At 43.7% G+C, this 18,135-nt stretch overlaps 1 protein-coding gene across 1 annotated transcript; it reads right to left on the bottom strand.

Moving 5' to 3' along the window:
• Positions 1-133: 133 nt before the first annotated feature.
• On the bottom strand, positions 134-17,853 carry ywhaba (tyrosine 3-monooxygenase/tryptophan 5-monooxygenase activation protein, beta polypeptide a). The gene is made up of 7 exons (XM_019275501.2): positions 17,698-17,853; positions 11,617-11,776; positions 9,570-9,710; positions 5,906-6,029; positions 4,118-4,281; positions 3,650-3,745; positions 134-2,678 (listed from the first exon to the last, which is right to left on the bottom strand). Exons 2-7 carry the CDS (start codon positions 11,767-11,769, stop codon positions 2,622-2,624), a joined length of 735 nt encoding a protein of 244 aa, XP_019131046.1. The 5' UTR covers positions 11,770-11,776; positions 17,698-17,853; the 3' UTR covers positions 134-2,621.
• Between the last annotated feature and the right edge of the window lie 282 nt (positions 17,854-18,135).

Below are 18,135 nucleotides of genomic sequence, written 5' to 3'. Positions count from 1 at the left end.
TTTCTCTGACTTCCTGCGTGCTGTGCAACTTCAACCAAGAAACTCAATGAGATAAAAAACAAAACAAACAGAATAAATATAAATAAATCAAACATTAAGAGGCTAGAGGTGATAATAAACAGAACAGGGCTGATTCGGAACTGATAAAACCTTTATTTCACTTTAAATTGTCTTTTACATTTTGTCCTGTTTATAACATGTAAGGTGAAACTAGTTGGATTTTTTTTTTTTTTTTTTTAAAAGACATACACAAATCTAGTATTACGTCAATAACCAGGATGGGGGAGGGGAAGTGTCGAAGGGTTTTTTTTGTGTTTTTTGGTAATTTTTTAATCGGCGTCCTTAAGCTAAGTCTAAATTTTCACAACCACGTGCGCGCTAAGCAATAAAACCGTCACAGAAGCAAACTTTTTTTTTTGTTTTTTTTTTTGGGTTATTTTTTTTTTTTTTTCCTTTTTATTTTAAGCAGAATACTGGTCAGTAAAAACAAAAAATGATTTGAGATACCAGATATACAGACAGGCTCGGTGCCACATTCACTACTGCATGGGATCATTTTTTCCTTTAGAAAGCGTAACTGCCTTTTTGTTCAGCTAACGAGAAAAAAGAGCGGCAGGGAGGAATAATTACTTTTACCTTTTTTTTTTCTTTTAAACGTCAGTGCATGAAAACATTTTGTCCCCAGCAAAAAAAGAAGAAAAAAAACAAAACAAATAAACACTGAGACACATGACTTTTCTACACCTACAGAGTGGAATGTCGAGATGGTTAATGCCAAGGTTATTGTGACACTGAGCGGAGGAACAAACTATCATTCAACTATTTCTCGTCTGTCAGGTTGGTTGGACGATATTTCTTAAAGTTTGGTTTGGGATTTTAAGATTTTAGGAGTGAGTACAGGCAGGATTACCACTTCAAACGTTTGAATTATTAAAGAATCAGATCTGAAATCAGTCGAGTGTTCTCTCTTTTTCTAAACGCAGTCGAAATATCAAAAAAGGCCGACGCGTAAATATGTTTATGAACTCTTCCACAGGTAGATAACGGGCCGATCGGCTTCACGGCTTCCTTTGTTTTCCGTCTCCAGTTTGACAGTTTTAACCTTAAAATTTGATTTGGTCAATGCAGAAGCGGGACGTTGCGTTGGGTGTCCATCCGCGGTAGATTCACACGGTGATAAGATGACGGCACACGTTCTCGTCGGACCATTCAAGCAGCGACCGGAAACTTGTAGACTTGTCGGTACGAGCAGTAAAAAGGGGCAAAAAGGAGGGAAAGAAAAGAAAAAGCTCTGAACAGCAGCTGACTGTAACGGCTTCAGGGTTTCCATTGCAAGCGGGTGTTAACATCAACAACAAACCGTTTGTTTTTTTGTGATTCTTTTTCTCCAAAAGACAGATTTACAGTTAAGCTCTAAAAACGTTTTACAATTTTACAGTTTTTTCAAAAACCGGAGTTTGATTTCTGTTAAAGACGAAGAGCAATCGCAAAAACAAGAAAGAAATGAACCAAAGTTCAGGGACGAGGACTGGACTGATGTTCGACAGCACCTTGACGGGAGGCGGATCCAAAGGAAGCAGGCGGGTTTTTATTTTTACTTTATTTGGATCAAACATTAAGATGGAATGTTTTTTTTTTTAGTCTTTAATGATTTCTCAAATCAGTTTCAGCTCCTTTTTTTTTTAATCTGGAGAATGGCATCAAATAAAACTCGGGGTTAGAGAGTGAAACAGAAATGTGATTTGATCACGCAGCAGGTGAAACGCTTGGTTTGTTTTTTTTTAGATTTGTCAGTGTCACAATACAGCCTTGTAGGAGCACCCTTCTGTATGAACCTCAGCAGAATCGTACTGCTGTTCAAACACACACACCCTCCCAGCTGATTCTTTATTTTCTTTTGCCATCAAACTCAAATCTGGCGGCGAGGTGGAGGAAAAACTTAAGCATCACAGTGTTTGTTGAAAATAAACGGACAGTTTAATAACCTTTGTTTGTTGTTGTCGGTTTTGTTTAGAGTGGAATAAAACCAGCCAGTACACTAAGAAAAGCCAAAAAAAAGAAGAAGGGATGGACAACTATATATATATAAATGCATTAACTCGCTAGAGAGCGGAGGGAGGGGAGGGCAGAGGAGGTTAGGAGGGAGGGAAGAACGGAAGGAATGGAGGAGACAGATTAAATGAAAAGGCTAAAAAAAACGGGAATGTGAACTGAATTTGTGGTTCTGGATAAAAACCCTCCCTGCGTGCTGTAAGACTTGACCGGCCAGTGGCTTTTACTCTACTGGTCCGCCTCGGAGTGCCATAATAAAGAGGGAGGGTGGAAGGAGGGACGGAGGGATGTTTGGGCTGATGGACTTCTTTTTTTTTTAAATTCCCTCTCCTTTTCTCTTTCATCGTATCTGCTCGTGAAGGTCAGGTACTATTCATGCTGTTGGTTATACAGAAGGGAAGTTGGGAGGCTGGGCTTTGAAAAAAGTGGGACGAGGGAATGAACGGGCTGTTTTATGTGTACGAAGAAGAGGAGAAGAAAGAGGAAGAGAGATAAAAGGAGGAAGAAAGGAAGGAAGGAAGGAAGGAAGGAAGGAAGAGAGTGGGGATGGGTTAACAGTGAAGTGCGCTCTAGTTCTCTCCGTCGCCGGTCTCGCCCTCGTCTCCCTGGTTTTCTGATGTCCACAGCTGCAGAGAGAGAGGAAACAGTCAGGACAGTGACGCTGCTGCACGTTTCATTCACATCGTTTATTGTTCGATAAAAACCAACAAAGACTCGATGCTACGAACAAATGTAGTCTGTGTGTGTGTGTGTGTGTGTAAACCCTGATGTCTCATTCTGTTTGTCCAAAAACTAAATTAAAAACACATCGAGTGTTTCCAGGGAACACACTCAGTAGATTATCGATTCAATCCCACACACTCCCACTGCAGCAAACATTCACTACAGTTTTCCTTTTCTATCATTTAATAAACTGACTGTAAATGCACATTTTATATTAGATTCAATGCAGAACAATTAAACCCTGCCAGGTTAGACACACTAACTGCATCAGGAACTTTTACTTTCATGATTAACAAGCTTCTTTTTTGTCTGATTCAACGTTTCCTTCGTTCTTCTGACCCCTTTGGTTGTTTGTACCGTGTGCTTATGCATTCAGGCCTACCTCCATCAGGAAATGTGAATAAAACGCTTTTGTTGAAATCTCGCAGCTCTGAATGACTTTACAATTTATTTAGCATCAAACCGTTGAAGTCTTAAAGTGACGGTTGCATGTGTCATGCATATTTACTATTCCTGCACCAAGGAGGAACCAATAAAACGTCTCGGTCGGGTGAGTCACCGGACATGAAGTGGTGTTTCTTCTTTTAATGATTTATATCTTCAGGAGGAAGTGACGGGTCAGAGCCACAGGCAGGAAGTTCGGTAGAAAATGAGGAAGTATGGAGAGACGTTACTGGGTTTGGACGGTAATAAAAATATAGAATATCGCCAACGTTCTCCTACAACTTCAAATCAAACAGTCTGCAGTTTTTTCTTGTTACTGATATGACTAGAAACGGGTTTGTTGATGACGACAACAAGACCCAGTCAAGTACGACGGTGCGTTTTTGGCTCCACGTGTTATTTTTTAATATTTGTTTGGTGTCATACTCACAGTAAGGTTGTCCCTTAGTAGCTGCATGATCAGCGTGCTGTCTTTGTACGAGTCCTCGTTCAAGGTGTCGAGCTCGGCGATCGCCTCATCGAAAGCCTGCAGGGACAAACGGAGAGCATTACAGAGAACAGTGTGGAAGTGTCTTAAAGCTGCCAGCAGGGGGCAGCTCCTTTGGCTTGGAGTCTTCACTCCCATTTATGAGCCCAGTAAACAGTTTCCTCGTCAGTTTATGGTCTCAGTCTCTAGTTTCAAGTCTTCCTCCACACGGCATGATGTTCGTTTAGTAAATTACGGTTCTGTTTGGACGTCCTGACTGGACGCACAGTCTGAACTACACCCTTTTCTCCAAGGCGCTTTGATTTCAGACAATCGTATCCAGGATCGACCGGACCTCCTGATCTTGGCTCACTGTCCGTAAAACATTCAACATTCAGTGCTCTTAGATGAGTTAAAGTGTTATGAACCCACCTGCTTGGCCAGAGAGCAGGCCTGCTCGGGCGAGTTGAGGATTTCGTAGTAGAAGACGGAGAAGTTCAGGGCCAGGCCCAGCCGGATGGGGTGTGTTGGCTGCATCTCCTTCTTGCTGATGTTGAAGGCGTCCTGGTAGGCCTGCTGAGAGTTCTCCACTGTGTCTAAAGAACACAAACACACCGCACACTCTTACTCTGCTGTCACTGACAGACAGACGACCTTCGTCACTAGAGGCCCCCGTTCACTGTGATCTGAAAGCAGCCACCGACAACATTTTGGAGCCGAATGTCGACATGTGAACATTGGCAACTTCAACCAACTGATGTTGTAGCGACCAGCTGTCAGATTTACCGCCACCCGCCTACTCATGTTTCCCCCACAGTTAACACCAGCATCCAACAGTCCAGACACAACCGTCCACAGAACCTATCCAGTGCAAGTCCGCCTCCAGGAAAGCAAAGTATTAGTGTCTGAGAGCTCTCAGTGTTGCTGGTCAGTGGAGGAGACGACGAATTTTGACAATGAGTCCGTGTTGTTAGCCTGGAGTCGTACCGGCGGACTGCTGTGGTGTCTCTTTTTGCGTTTGTGAACTGACGTGTGAGGGAAACTACTCCCGAGCGGTGTCAAACCTGCTACAATATTTAAGCTGGTGTAACGTTGAACCACGTGCACCATCGACTACAGCTGAGGCTGATGGGAAGGCCATCAGTAAACCAAAATATTTGGTTTACTGACCAGTGGTGCAGAATCACCAAAGTTATTATATTTCACCCTGTGGGGGGGAATTCTGTGCCACTCCATCTTGCGGATGCAGAAACATTTGACCCTGAAGCTTGACCTGAAAGAAAGGGGATCAACAGAGTTTGAAGGATTCATCCTCTGAGGACAATGAAAATTTAAAAAGAAAAAAAAAAAACGACGCAACAGTCCAATCAATGTTTGAGATATTTCAGTCTGAACCGACCCAACGAGGATCCACCAATCCAGTGACAACTTCCTATACGATGGCTACTTTCGCTTATTGTCATGACAACCAGAGTCAGGTGACTGATAACCTCCACAGGTTAGCGTCTCTTAGCAACAGGCTGAATGAGCGTCTCCCGTTGTTGTTAGATATAGATAGAAGACAAAAGAATGATGAAACGATTGGGTCATCCATCTGTGATCTCTATCTGATGGTTCATATGTGACCAAACGTCATCTCGGATGCACCCTATAACCCCTCGCTGCCATTAGTCCCTATGCTGAGGACGACACAAGAGGAAAAATATCAATGTCTTTCATTTCCGTTTGTGCCTGAAAGCAATCTGGCAATAAATATCTTATTAGTTTAGTCATTAAAAATGTTTCTGTGGCGTTTCTGGAGAATCTGAACATCTACCACTGTTGGCGGTTGGTGCAGACGCTGTAGTAGCATCAATGGATCACCAATTAAACCGAGAGCTTCCCAGCTCTTAGCAATAAAATGGCGTCTTTACTGCGAGCGATAAAGTTCTGTTTATTAAAGAAGAATATTTACTCTGAGCAACACAGCAAACAGCAACTGACTGTGTTTGAGCAAGAGGTCACACGCTGATTAGTTCGGTGCCACGTGGGGTAAAGAAATCCTCCGTTTAAATCAGCAGGTTAACGAACATCACACTGATTGACTGAATCCCGCTGAGGTCCAGGGCTGCTGCACTGAAGCTCAACTTGAACTTGACTGATTTATCCAGCGACTTGATTCTGTCCCCTGAAAAACTTTGAAGAACAAATGAGAGAAAAAGTGGATCTTTAAACACTCACCCTTCTTTGAGTCCCCAGAGGCCACCTCTGACAGGTATCTGAAGTAGTCTCCTTTCATTTTGAGGTAGAACACCCTGCTCTCCGCCTGAGTTGCTATGGGAATGAGGTAATCGCCAAGCAGGTTCTGAAATAGACAGACAGGCGACCAGAAGGGTTCATAAACAAGTCAGGCCAGAAAATTCTTTATTTATGCACACAAAGAAAGTGCGCTGACAACTTAGTGACAGATGGTTTTACTAATACGCCTCATTCCGCGGCAGCCAAGCAACGACAACTAAAGAGGAAACACCCAAACCTCAATTACTCTTGTAGAACGGAGTACACCATCACATTTTGTTCAGGACGCTTCTTTTTGTGGTGTGGACAATGTTAGACCACAACCCTTCACGTAGTACTGATGGGCTTCAGAGTCTCTTTTGGTGGTCGCCAACGACACACTTAAGCTCCCGGAATGCTTCTTGAGATGCTCTGGAAACCTCTTCGACTACGTCCGACCATTTCTGAAAACAACAATTTGGGATTCGTGCCCATTCAAGCTGTGTGGAGGTCAGGAAGGAGCCTGGGTTTGAACCATTTCATGTGTCCAACATGAGCTCAACACCATGAATGTATTCCAGGAGAGGCTGATTGAAAACGCATCTCCGTATTTAAAAACACACCCGTCTCCACCATCCAGCGTGGCCGTGATTTCGTTCTAAAAACTTATTTTGATGTATAACCACACCTCATCGAGAGTCACTCTGTGGGTGCTCAGGGCTCAAGGGTTGCCAGATTACCACCGGCAACCATTTTGAGAAGCTGGCATCCGATTCTGGGTCAACCCCTTTTTAAAAACGTGAAACGTAGAGACTAGCTAGTGAACACTATAATACAGATGCAGCTTAAAAACATCATGGTTTTGTGATCTCAGTGAGTCGCCTACATCCACGGTTTCTTCTAACACTCAACAAAACACCAGCGAGTTGAGTGAAATGTACAATTACTTTACTTATTTTTGAGTCAGGGGGTGAAATGTTCGACTGACATCAAGAACTGAAGATGGACAAGGTAACCGATAACACTGAAGATTCAAAGTCTTTCCTCATCGCTAAGCCAGACAACCTCTTTTTGAAAGTTAGCGTCGAGTGTTGCAGTTGGGCTGAGCATCTTCCTCCTGTGCGAGGCTCTCCCAGTATGTGTGTGGGAGGATCAGTGCACAGACAAAAAAACTCTGCTGTTTATAGAGGTTATCGTTACTGTTCGTCAGCCATAAATATCTCGAGGCAGCTCAGGATGGAGCAAAGTCACAGCAGAAGATTTGCAGACTAAATTGGCAACAGCTCTGGCTGAGCAACAGAACAAAAGCAACTTCAAACTCATAAATAATAAATGGAAAACGGCAATTATGGACTGAACATTTCATTTACAAGGAGGATCGAGTTGAAAACCCGAGACCAGCTTCGGTTCAGTTTACTGACTGCAGTAACTGGGCCTGGAGACGTCATGTAGACGCTAAACCAGGCTGAAATCACCGGATTAAGATTAACTACCAAGTCATCAGTTGTAAATTAACTCTTAGAGTTTGGCTGACAAACAGCAGCAGATTAGTCTCATTTAAACGGCGTACTCGTGTTCCTCTGGGGGTTTCCTGCTTGAAGACGACGACGATCCATTTTGGCAGACTGATCCAGAATTTTATCATCTCTACTCCTTCAAGTGTTACGGAGCCCACTCAGCATGACACGGCAGGCTGTCAGAGGTCTGCTCTGTTGGTGGGCGTGTTAGCCACTGCAGTGTGATTAACCAAAAGACGACAAGCAGAGGCATCGCTCTCGTTTCTTGTTGCCATCCGAAAGTTGGCACCAGTTGGTGGTGGTGGTGGGGCGCTGTGTTGTACCCGTCCGGGTTGTTTGTAGTCGACACATCCAGCCTCCATAGCAGGTCATTTATTTACTACGACGAGCACTATAAAATAAGACTGCCTTCTACCTACCTCAGTCCAATCAATAAGTTAATATCTTCTTGGTTAGTTACTGTTACTGACATGTTTTTGTCCTTTCTCTTTCAAAGCTTCCTGCTGCTTTAAGGACGGCACGTCTCCACCCGTCCTTCCCTCCCTTCATTCCTACAGCATCACATCACTGCAGAGGCTTGCAGTTTGACCTTGAAGATATTATTAGAAGTCTGCTCAGACACTGAAAATCTGAGTCTGCTTTGACCTTGAGCAATTTCTCTTCTAACCTAAGCAGGACCTGGCATTGCAAAGGTTGTTCAATCGTGTCAAAATGGCGATACTACTGGAAAAACTACAGCAGATATAATCTCTGCAACACTTTCTGACAGCAGCAACTCTAAATCTGAGCAGCTGAGTGAATGTCGCAAACACTGAGATTGAACCTACAGCTGTTTTTGGTGACAAAACGCTCTAATTTATCTTGTCGCTGCTTCTCAACTGTAAGTTTTCCCTCTTTCCCACTTCTGAGACACGTCGCAGCTCTCAGTTGTGTCTATCATGCGTCTCTAAGGTGATCATGTCAGCTAGACACGTCTTTTGGGCTAGAAGGACGTCTTGTTACGTCCTTGTTGGGGTAGCATCAGGACGCACAAGCGTTGACTCTACAAGAGATGTGTGGTCGCACTTGGTGGTTTGAGTGGTTTGAGCGATTAGTTTGTATTTGAATGTATTGAATTCATGTTTCTGTGACTGATACAACCCAACAAACAACTCACATTTGTGTTTGTAAAGAAACTGCACTGGTTAACAAAGTTCTGTTGTGACAGACTAAAAGAATATGGAACTCATGGCGGATATCGGACAGAAAACAGCACTGTGTTGTGAAAAACATGGGGCACCCCGGTGACCTCGGGATTAAGGCTTTTGTTTTTTTGCCATTGGTCCCCAAAGTAGACACAAAGACTAAAGTGATCATCTGATGAGCACTTTGGTTGGAGCATACTTATTTCAGACAAAAATTGCCACATTCCAGGTAGTAAATGACTTCTCAGGTGTAATTCTGCTCATATCACAACTGAAAAGTAAGATGATTGTTGCCACGGTAACTTCCCAAAGCCGTAAAATCACATCACGTGCTGTTATAAACCAATGGACGGCGGTTTGTGATCTGATAAGATTCACTCTCATGGATGTGTTATTCAAAGTGAACTTCCTGGATCACATTTTATCCTCTCTTCCCGTATCTGCAGCTACACGCCCACACCGATGCAGCCCCTTTAAATACAGCACCAGCCTGCTCCGGCTTCAGCTGGCAGAGGCCATTTACACCCCATGATACAGGCAGTCCACCTCGCCCTCTGCGCGCAAACTATAGGCGACTTCACATGACTCGTGTTGCCTCTTCCCCTCCGCAGCAAGTAAACACAAAAAAACTGAAGCGAAGACGCCCAAACTGAAGAAAATTAAAGCTTTGTTTGACAACTGCGAACAGCTGCCAGTGCTGCTGCTAGCAACATTATTGGTGTCTGCACGAGTAACACCATGTGATGGTTTTTCTTTGCTCAGCCAAAGGGATCAACTCCAGTCTGCTTACTTCCACCATCTTTCCCTCTTGCTCCCTATACTCCCAGTCCATCATCATCACCACCCATCTTGTCCTCTCTCTCTTCATCTCTATCCATCTTCACGCCCCCTCACCCACTGCCTGCCCTTTCCCAACCATCTCCGTACCAGCACGTCCTGGCAGATTTCTTGGAGTTCAGCCTCGATCTTCATACGGTATTCGCGTGCCATCTGCTGTTTCTTCTCGCTCCCATCCGTCTTCTGCTCAATGCTGGAGATGACGCGCCAGGATGAACGACGAGCCCCAACCTGAAAGGACATCAAAAAAAATAACTGACATTAAAAGAAAACATCATACATACATGACCAGACAAACATATGTATAAATTATATTTAGTATAACTACTTTGAGACATGGAACTGATGTGTCACAAGAGATATGACCCTAATTGGCCTGAATCGAACAGCGTGGCTTAGACTCACTTTGACGATTACCTTTTGATCGTTTAATTATCACAAACCTTCGCAGATATCTTCTTTGTTTGGAAATTGGTGTGACAAAGCTTCACCAGTAGACGGCGCCACAAGAGCACAGAAACATGACTCTCACTAAACCGAGTCAACAAGATCGATCACGTATGTGATCACAACTCAAACTGTCTCAGTGGAGACATCCTGCACGTCGTCCCGTTTCCCGTCACCTTTCGTGACATTCAATAAAGGGGCGGACAAATGGCGGAATACTGAGTGTGCATTTAATAGCACATGTGGGCGTGGCCTTATTTAATTTAACTAATTTATCACATTTTGGTTTATAAAGTCTACTGTAAAGTAGTGCTGCAGTTTTTGGATGAATCGTGGCGAATATAAAATAAGAGACTTCATCAATGAATCAACTATCTGGTATATTTAGACATGCTCACTCTGCATACATTACAGTCAAATGAATAGAACGTGGTCGGTCTTCTTTAAAAGGTTAAAATAACTGAAGCTGGAGTGAGTTTGAGGCCTGCTGCTGCTGCTTGTGGTTGCTCGGTACGTTTGAACCCGGAATCGTTGCTCGCGGCGATACATCAAGACGACGAGCTTCAACTGAACACAAAGCTCATTTTGTCCATCCCGGCCTTACAGTGCATAACAGCCTGCCTCCTTATCATGTGATTTATGCTATTCCCTATGTGACTTACATCATCCTCCAGGTTGGGTTGCATTGAAGTTTTAAGCGAGTGCTACACAACGCTGGAATAAAACTCAAGTCAAACCTCGAGGATAAATAGATACAGTGCTAGGAAACCTCAGGCTGCTCTTACATAATTTGTGCTTTTACAGTCCGACTATAAAATCATCACAAAAACAGCTCAGTGAGTGACACTACGCACCATAAATGCAAAGAGTTTAACTCACTGTAAAGTCTACAAATAATCAGCCGAAAGATTGTTCTCTCGTAACAGCACGTACTAAAGAGTACAACCACGCTTTGAGAACTGTCACTCTGTCGAGTGATGAGCCAATAAAAAGGAAACGTAACATACAGTCGAACTCTGCAGGCTGTGCCTTCATGTGCGGTTGCTCCAAACCACCACAGGAAATGTTTCCATAGAAAAATGTGGCAGTTGTTCGAGAAAGAACAGAGGCACTAACTTCTGAGGCAGACGTTCCAAACTGCTGTAGGTGTTAAAACGTTATTTTAAAATGCGACGTACGCGTGACGACATATCACGGTGAAACGTTTCAGGGCGCAGAACTGTGTTAATGCACATCGTGGAGCTGAGAAATGGATCACAGTATCGGTTTAATAACGCTTTGTTTTTTGGCCTCTGGTCAGTTTCTTATCGTGACAACTAGCAGCGACTAAGCTCGGTAGCTCAGAGAGACTGATTTCCAAACTTACCCGGACCTTCAGTGTCTCTTGACTTGCTCTAGACCTTTCATACAAAGTGTCATACGTCTCAGAATAATGACAGTTCTTCACTCTAGTTGAAACCTCACATGGATGCAGAGTCATCGGCGCCTCAATTTGTGCTGCCTAGACCGAATCTGCGTCTCTTTGTCGTTGCTTCATCTCCGTGGACTTCGCAGCAGCATTAACCACAATACAAACGCACACATGTACTCTTTATTTACATCAGATTCTTCTTATTTCGGCATTTTTATTCTTCACCCGAGTCTTCCGAGCATTTACAAACAAACAAAAGCCAGTAGCTGGATGCCATACCACGTTCTTGTAGGCGACAGAGAGCAGGTTGCGCTCCTCGTTGCTCAGCTCCTGGCCCTGCTCCGTCACGGCCTTCATGGCAGCCGCCATGTCGTCGTAGCGCTCGGCCTGCTCTGCCAGCTTGGCTTTCTGCACCAGGTCGTTCTTATCCATTTTTAGGCTGCAGGAGAGAAGAACAAGAGACAGAAAGACAGAGTTAGTGTTTGGATTTCAAGCGCAGAGGCTCGATTTACCAGCTGGAACAAGCAAAAAAAAAAAAAAAAAGAGGGGGGGGGACGGACAGAGAAAGAGCAGCGAGACACTGAGAACGACAGAAAGACAAGTGTGAGGAGTCGGGTGTGCAAGATCTGAGGGCCTGTGATAAAAGCAGAGCACGGCGAAGGAGAAACAGACAAAACCCACTACAGCGGGATGGCGAGAGCGCCGGGCTCGCGTCACCTTTTACAAACCGAAACGTGGATAAAGATGCTCGAACGCTACTTAATAAACCGTCAGCGGCTGGATAATATCTCATACGAAAAAAGTGACCAGTAGAGACTTAACAGAGCTTCATATGAAGTCAAAATTCAATTCCAGAAAAGTGGCTGCTCCCAGTTACTCCATCCCCGAGGGCTTTCTACTCTCCAGATGAATCTGTAGGTCTAAGTAGGCCACCGCCTCGCCTCCATCTCCTTTATACAGATCACACTACGGACTCTCCACAGACGACTTGAACGTCTACATTTGCATATCTAAATATCATAGCTAAAGAACGCGTGTTAGGAAATGCTAATGCAGTTTCTGTTAGAGGAAAGACTGCAGGAGAAAAGTCTGACTCTACGTGTCTACGTCCATCACCAGCCACACCAGAATCCAGCTCCACCCTCACATCAAGTGTGAGGACTTCCAAGTTTAGATGCTGATCTTAGTCATCACGCTTCCACCAGAGGGTAATAAAAAAGAAACACACCCTGTTGTGTTCATTGCCCCTGACCTGTGATTTACCAGAGGAAGGAGGTGTGGATGGGGTTTATCTATGGGGGGCAGAAGAGGTATGAGCTAAGATGAATACCAAGTATCGCTTGGTGTCATTCAGTATATTTCTGCAAAACTGTTCAAGTATTTTGATTTTTCTCCAGGCGATTAGAGCGACCGATATTAGATTGTTTCAACGAAGATGTCTCCAGTCTGAGCAGAGTTATTTCATGTTGCCACAGACACCAAACTCTGATCTAATACAGTGCTACGTTACAGAGGATGAACCACCTGCGGTCAGGTTTCTTTTTAATCCACCTCTTCGAGATGAACAATGCCGAAGGAGGTATCCAGAAATCAACGTCAGCGAATGTTTTTAGGCTTTGTTGAGTCATTTTTGAGCGTTCGACTCCTTTGAGTCAACATTTAGTAGAAACACCTTTGGCACTTTTCAGATCTGCAAATGTCAAATCAGCTGTTTTCCCCCCCTCATTGTTCTGTGCTCGAGCTCTGTTGTCCCACAGAGACCGTGTACGGCACATTTAAGTCCAGCTACAAAGTCTTGATTGGACTGAGGTATGACCGAAACCCTCCAGGACATTAATATTTGTTTTAAGCCATTCCTGTGTGGATTTGGCTTTTTGTTTCAATCATTCCTTCGCTGGAAAATAAATCTCCTAAATCACGGTTCTTTTAAAAAAAAGAGGCCGCAGCAGATTTTCCGCTTGGAAATTTTTTGTTTTATTGCATTCGCGTTCACGTCTCCGCGAGCAGCATCTACACAGCGTGACGTACCACCACAAGGCTTCATGCTGCTGTGCAGAGCTTTGACAAGCGGTCGGGAATGAGTTCAAAGATCGTTCCTTCAGTGTTTATCAAGAAGACGAAGCTTAAAAGAAGCTCTCTCTTCTTTAGGCCCAATCTGCTGTGGAGCAACTGGTCAAAACACCCATCAAAACTACGGATGGGTGGGTCGTTAAATTATAACCAACGTGCATTAGTTTGTGACCATCGTCTTGTCTTAAAAATATATTTTCCTTTGTTTTTACTGCTGCCTGGGTGTGGCACTTTCAGTTGCCTCTTGTCAGAAACACAGGGGCAGTTTAGTGTTTACCACAACGCTACGACATGGACTACATGTTCAGGTTACACCCTAACACGGAGCTGAAAGGTCGTGTAGAGGAAATGAAGTTCCTGTTTAGGAACCCCTTCACACCATCCCTCATTGACAGAGTGGTTTAGACCACTGTTCTAGTCACCGGCTACACAGCATGCTAAGTTAAGCCAATGCACTCCCAAACACAGCTCGATTCGGGTTCTCCAGCTCTAGTAATGCGGCGATTAAACGAGATTTAAACGTCATAGGTAGACCGAGTGTTTCTGCCAATGACGAATCAACAGAGCAGTGGTGATATAGAGCTTCAAAGCATGAAAAGGAGCAACGCGCCATCTTTGCTCTTTCATCTCTAGTGGCCATGAATCTGGGAAAGGTAACACAGATAAGTGTGTGCACAAAGAACGAAGCACTCCCACTGTTCGTGTCTGAATATGGAGGACCGGGGCGGTTGTGGCCGCATTCATGAGCAGCAGGGGGGGGAACATTGGAAGAATAGAAGTCCTCCACCAGAGCTCTTCTCGCATGGACAGTGCAGATTTACAGCTGGGATTTTATTCCAGTTTGTTGAAGCGTGATAGAATAAAAATAGCCATATTTTTAAATCAACCATCATTCCTGAATTTTCTCAGTTTTGGAAAACTGTGCTTATATTACGTGTCTCAAACGTACATCATGAAATTTACCACCAGCTCCTCAAAGCCCTCCACATTCAGTGTTCAGTTACCCATTGTGACGTTAAGTATCAGATTTTTGTATGAATTTTATCTCTATAATAAAATATTGTGTTGCGTCAAGTACTTAATCTGGTCAATGAGCCAAAAACAGACATTTGTGTCGGGTTATTTTATCAATTAGCCAAAACAATACTGAGTCGTAGTAATTAATATTGTGGTTATATTTGTATGATATCATATTGTTCATAACTTTGCCCAATCTGGATTCTACACAAGAGATTTTGACTTAACTGACATTAGCCCATCGATAGAGAATTAAAGTTTCTTCTACGGTGACAGTTAAAGGTCCAGTGTGTAGAATTAACCGGCATCTAGTGGTGAAGATTTAGATTGCAACCGACTGAAAACCCTTCACCTCTCCTTCTGGGTTCAAACGTGAAGAAAAAGAAACTACAGTGGCCGTAAAACTTAAATGTAACAGGTCTTCTGTAGAGCCAGGGTGGAAAAGGACCCACTCCCTCTGGAGATATAGTTATGAATATTATATCCCATTTCTGTCAATAGATACCCTTAAATGTCACACACAGGACATTTAAAAAATGACATCCAGTGTGCTCCAATGTTAGCAATGTTTTCAAGACCACAGACTTCCATCAGGACTTTAACATAACTGGTGTGTATTAGAATAATGAGAATGCCACGGTGGTGAAAAGATGCTATCGGACATATTCAAAACCTGTCAGTCAAAGTTTGATCCTCTTACGCTCTTGCTGTGATCTGCAGAGTAATTATTAGCCTCTCAGCTGGGAGCGCACCAAAGCCACATTTCAAAGGGCGACTCGTAAAATCAATTAACTGCTGCTGATATTGAGTGCAGTTCCATTCGTTTAGGAAAAACCTAAACAAATTGGTGAGACCATTAGTGTATGAGATCATTATAAATCTAGACACTTATTTCCTCCATTATCAAACAAACTAACAATCACAGAAGAGACCGGAGGTCCCTCTGAACTGTGTTGACACAAAGGAAATCCGATTGTTTTGTATTTCCCAACGCCACTGTGGTCAGTTTGATAATCATGCATATGACTGTAATAACTTAGAATGATCATGGTGAGAAGGTGTTTGCTTTATGAATTTCACAAACCTAAATGAACATTTTAAATTATACTGCACAGCATTACTGGCCTTTTAATGCAACACAGACCTTAATCATTAATAAGCAAACCATTTGAGTCGCTTTCTGTCTTCTATACGATCATGTACTAAAGATCTTAATATTTGAGTCCGTCTATCTCGGGTTCGAGGAAATAGCCAAGGGCATTTATCACCATTTTATAGACCAAACTACTAATCAATCAATCAAGATACGTCAATTATGTTGGCTTTTACCCGTCAGTGCCATTTTTATTTTAGGACACTGTAAGGTGTGTTACCAAAATCTAACAAATGCATGCTTATAAAAGGTGACTATACTGGACTCTTTACACGATAATGATACAACCATAGGCAAGATGGTGTTTTAATTTGTATGGAAACACCTTGCTTATGAATAAACCATTACAAAAGTATGATTATAAGAAAGGGAGCATGCTTATAAAATAAACTGCACACCTGTCACTACTCTTGCAATAATAATATTTGTATCATGGTCACTTTCTTTGCAATATTTCTTACACTATGGTCACTTTACATTACAATACTCTATATATCATGCCACTTTTATCCTCAGTACTTGTCTGTTTTGAAGGTTGATTGTTTTTTTGTGTTTATTGAAGGTTATAGATATTTGTTTTTCTTTTTTACTCTTTTCTAATTCTACACTTTCCTCTGCTGCTGTAACAAGTACATTTCCCTGTGGTGGGATGAATAAAAGTATATCTAATTGGTCTCAGGTTCATATGATGTTATGTTTCCATTAAAACTGAATAAATTCCTTTTTTACCCCCTCATATTTTTACTGTCGTGCCTTAACATGATGCATTTAATTGTAACAATGTGGATTTGATGGGGCACAAGCATTAAAATATGTACAAAAGAAAAAGCTGGGCAGCATGTGGCATCCAACGCGGACAAACCGCGCTGTGCCTTCGAGGCTAATCGGTGGTTAGCATTTAACACCGGGGTTTTTAAAAAATAAAACAAAAATCACGCGCTACGTGCGCATTAATGAAGCGTTAAAAAGGTTTAAACTGATCTCAGCTCGGCCTCCTCCTCCTCCCTACCTCCCTTTGCTTGTCAACTACAATCAACCTGGCACGCTACCAACACGTCCGACCCGTGGAGCTAACTATGCTACATTATAATGCGCACCGAGGAAAATGGGGAACGAGGCGACGAGACGCGCCCCAGTTTCAGCTGACACAGACGGCTTGAAAAAAAAAAAGAAAAACCCCAAGAAAAACAAAATAAACAAGGTGTCTACAGGTTAGAGAAACGAGTGTTCGACGTGTGGTCGGCCTGCTGAACAGCTACGCCCTCCTTGTCGCATTCCCCTGCGGAATTTTTTAAGATGGAGCTAGATTACCGCCTAGCCTAGCGTGCTAACTAGCCTAGCGTGCTAGGCTAGTTAGCACGCTAGGCTAGGCTACGTCACACGGGCTAACAAACGGCCGCGGGGTTTATAACGCTTCATGCTACCGTCAGGACCTAAATAACAGGGCGTTATGTTCCCATTTTTCACAATAACTCCCTCCAATGTTAGTTAAATGACATCGAAATAAAGATTTTTAAAGTATTTTAAAAAGGGAAAGGGAGCGGGGGGGAGGGGACTAACTAACGCCTCACTAACGGTAACGGCCGTGACGCCTCCGAGCTAAAAAAAAGAAAAAGAAAAAAAAAAGACGTTAATTCTGCCGTTGTTTGAATACATGAGGATATATATGATATGTATTTATGTATATATAGTGGGATGGTGCCGTTATACGTTCTCCTGTGTTAAGCTAAAATGTCTGTCAGCGGCGGCCCAGCGCACTAAGCTGTCAAAATGGCCAGACTCGGGTGCTGGTTCTCCCCCCTCCTCCTCCTCCGCTACACGGTCACCGCCGCCACCACCACCACGCATGGCAAAGCGGACCGGAGGAGTCCGCGGCCTTCGTTTGAAAACACGATAAATAGCGTGTTATACAGCGCGGGAACACCGCGGCAGGTGTTTTACGGGGTATTTCTTCCCCGGTTTGCCCCCCCCCCCACCACACACAAGTCTCGGCCTAGAATCCGCACAGCCCCCTTCGCCACAATGGGAACCTTCCGCCGCCGCAGAGGCAGCGAACGGTGCCACCGCTGACAGACCCGCGTTACCCCGCAGTTAATCGAGTGATATGCAGGTGAACTCACATTCGGAGCGTGCTAAGGAGTCCCGGGTTTAGTCTCTGGTCGATGGGGAGTTTATCAAGCCGTCCTCCGCTCGCTGGTCACGGTGTTCAGGGCAGTACCACTTCCGCCTGCTCTGACACTTCCGCTTCCTCTAAAACCCCACCCCTCCCCCCGCCAGTATCCATGGTGACCGCGCCAGGGGGTTTCCTGAGCATCTTGCGAGGGGCTTTGACGTCATGAGGGCCATGGCAACCGCTACGGGGGATGACGTGCGCCGGTCTCCGTGGCAACTGTCTCCATGAGGCCGCTGCTGCGCTGCTGTTGTATCTGAGTTCACCATCATGTCTCCTGTTTTTCTGTTTTATCTCCTTTATACCTTTGCAGTTATGAGTTATATCATGCTCACTTTGTTTTGTAATATTATTTATATTATGCTCACTACTCTTGCAATAATATTAT

The sequence above is a fragment of the Larimichthys crocea genome, chromosome VI, assembly GCF_000972845.2.
Source record: "Larimichthys crocea isolate SSNF chromosome VI, L_crocea_2.0, whole genome shotgun sequence".
In the NCBI taxonomy this organism is placed as follows: Eukaryota; Metazoa; Chordata; class Actinopteri; family Sciaenidae; genus Larimichthys; species Larimichthys crocea.
Note: the sequence above shows the minus strand (reverse complement) of the source record. Positions and strands in the feature narration are given on the sequence as shown.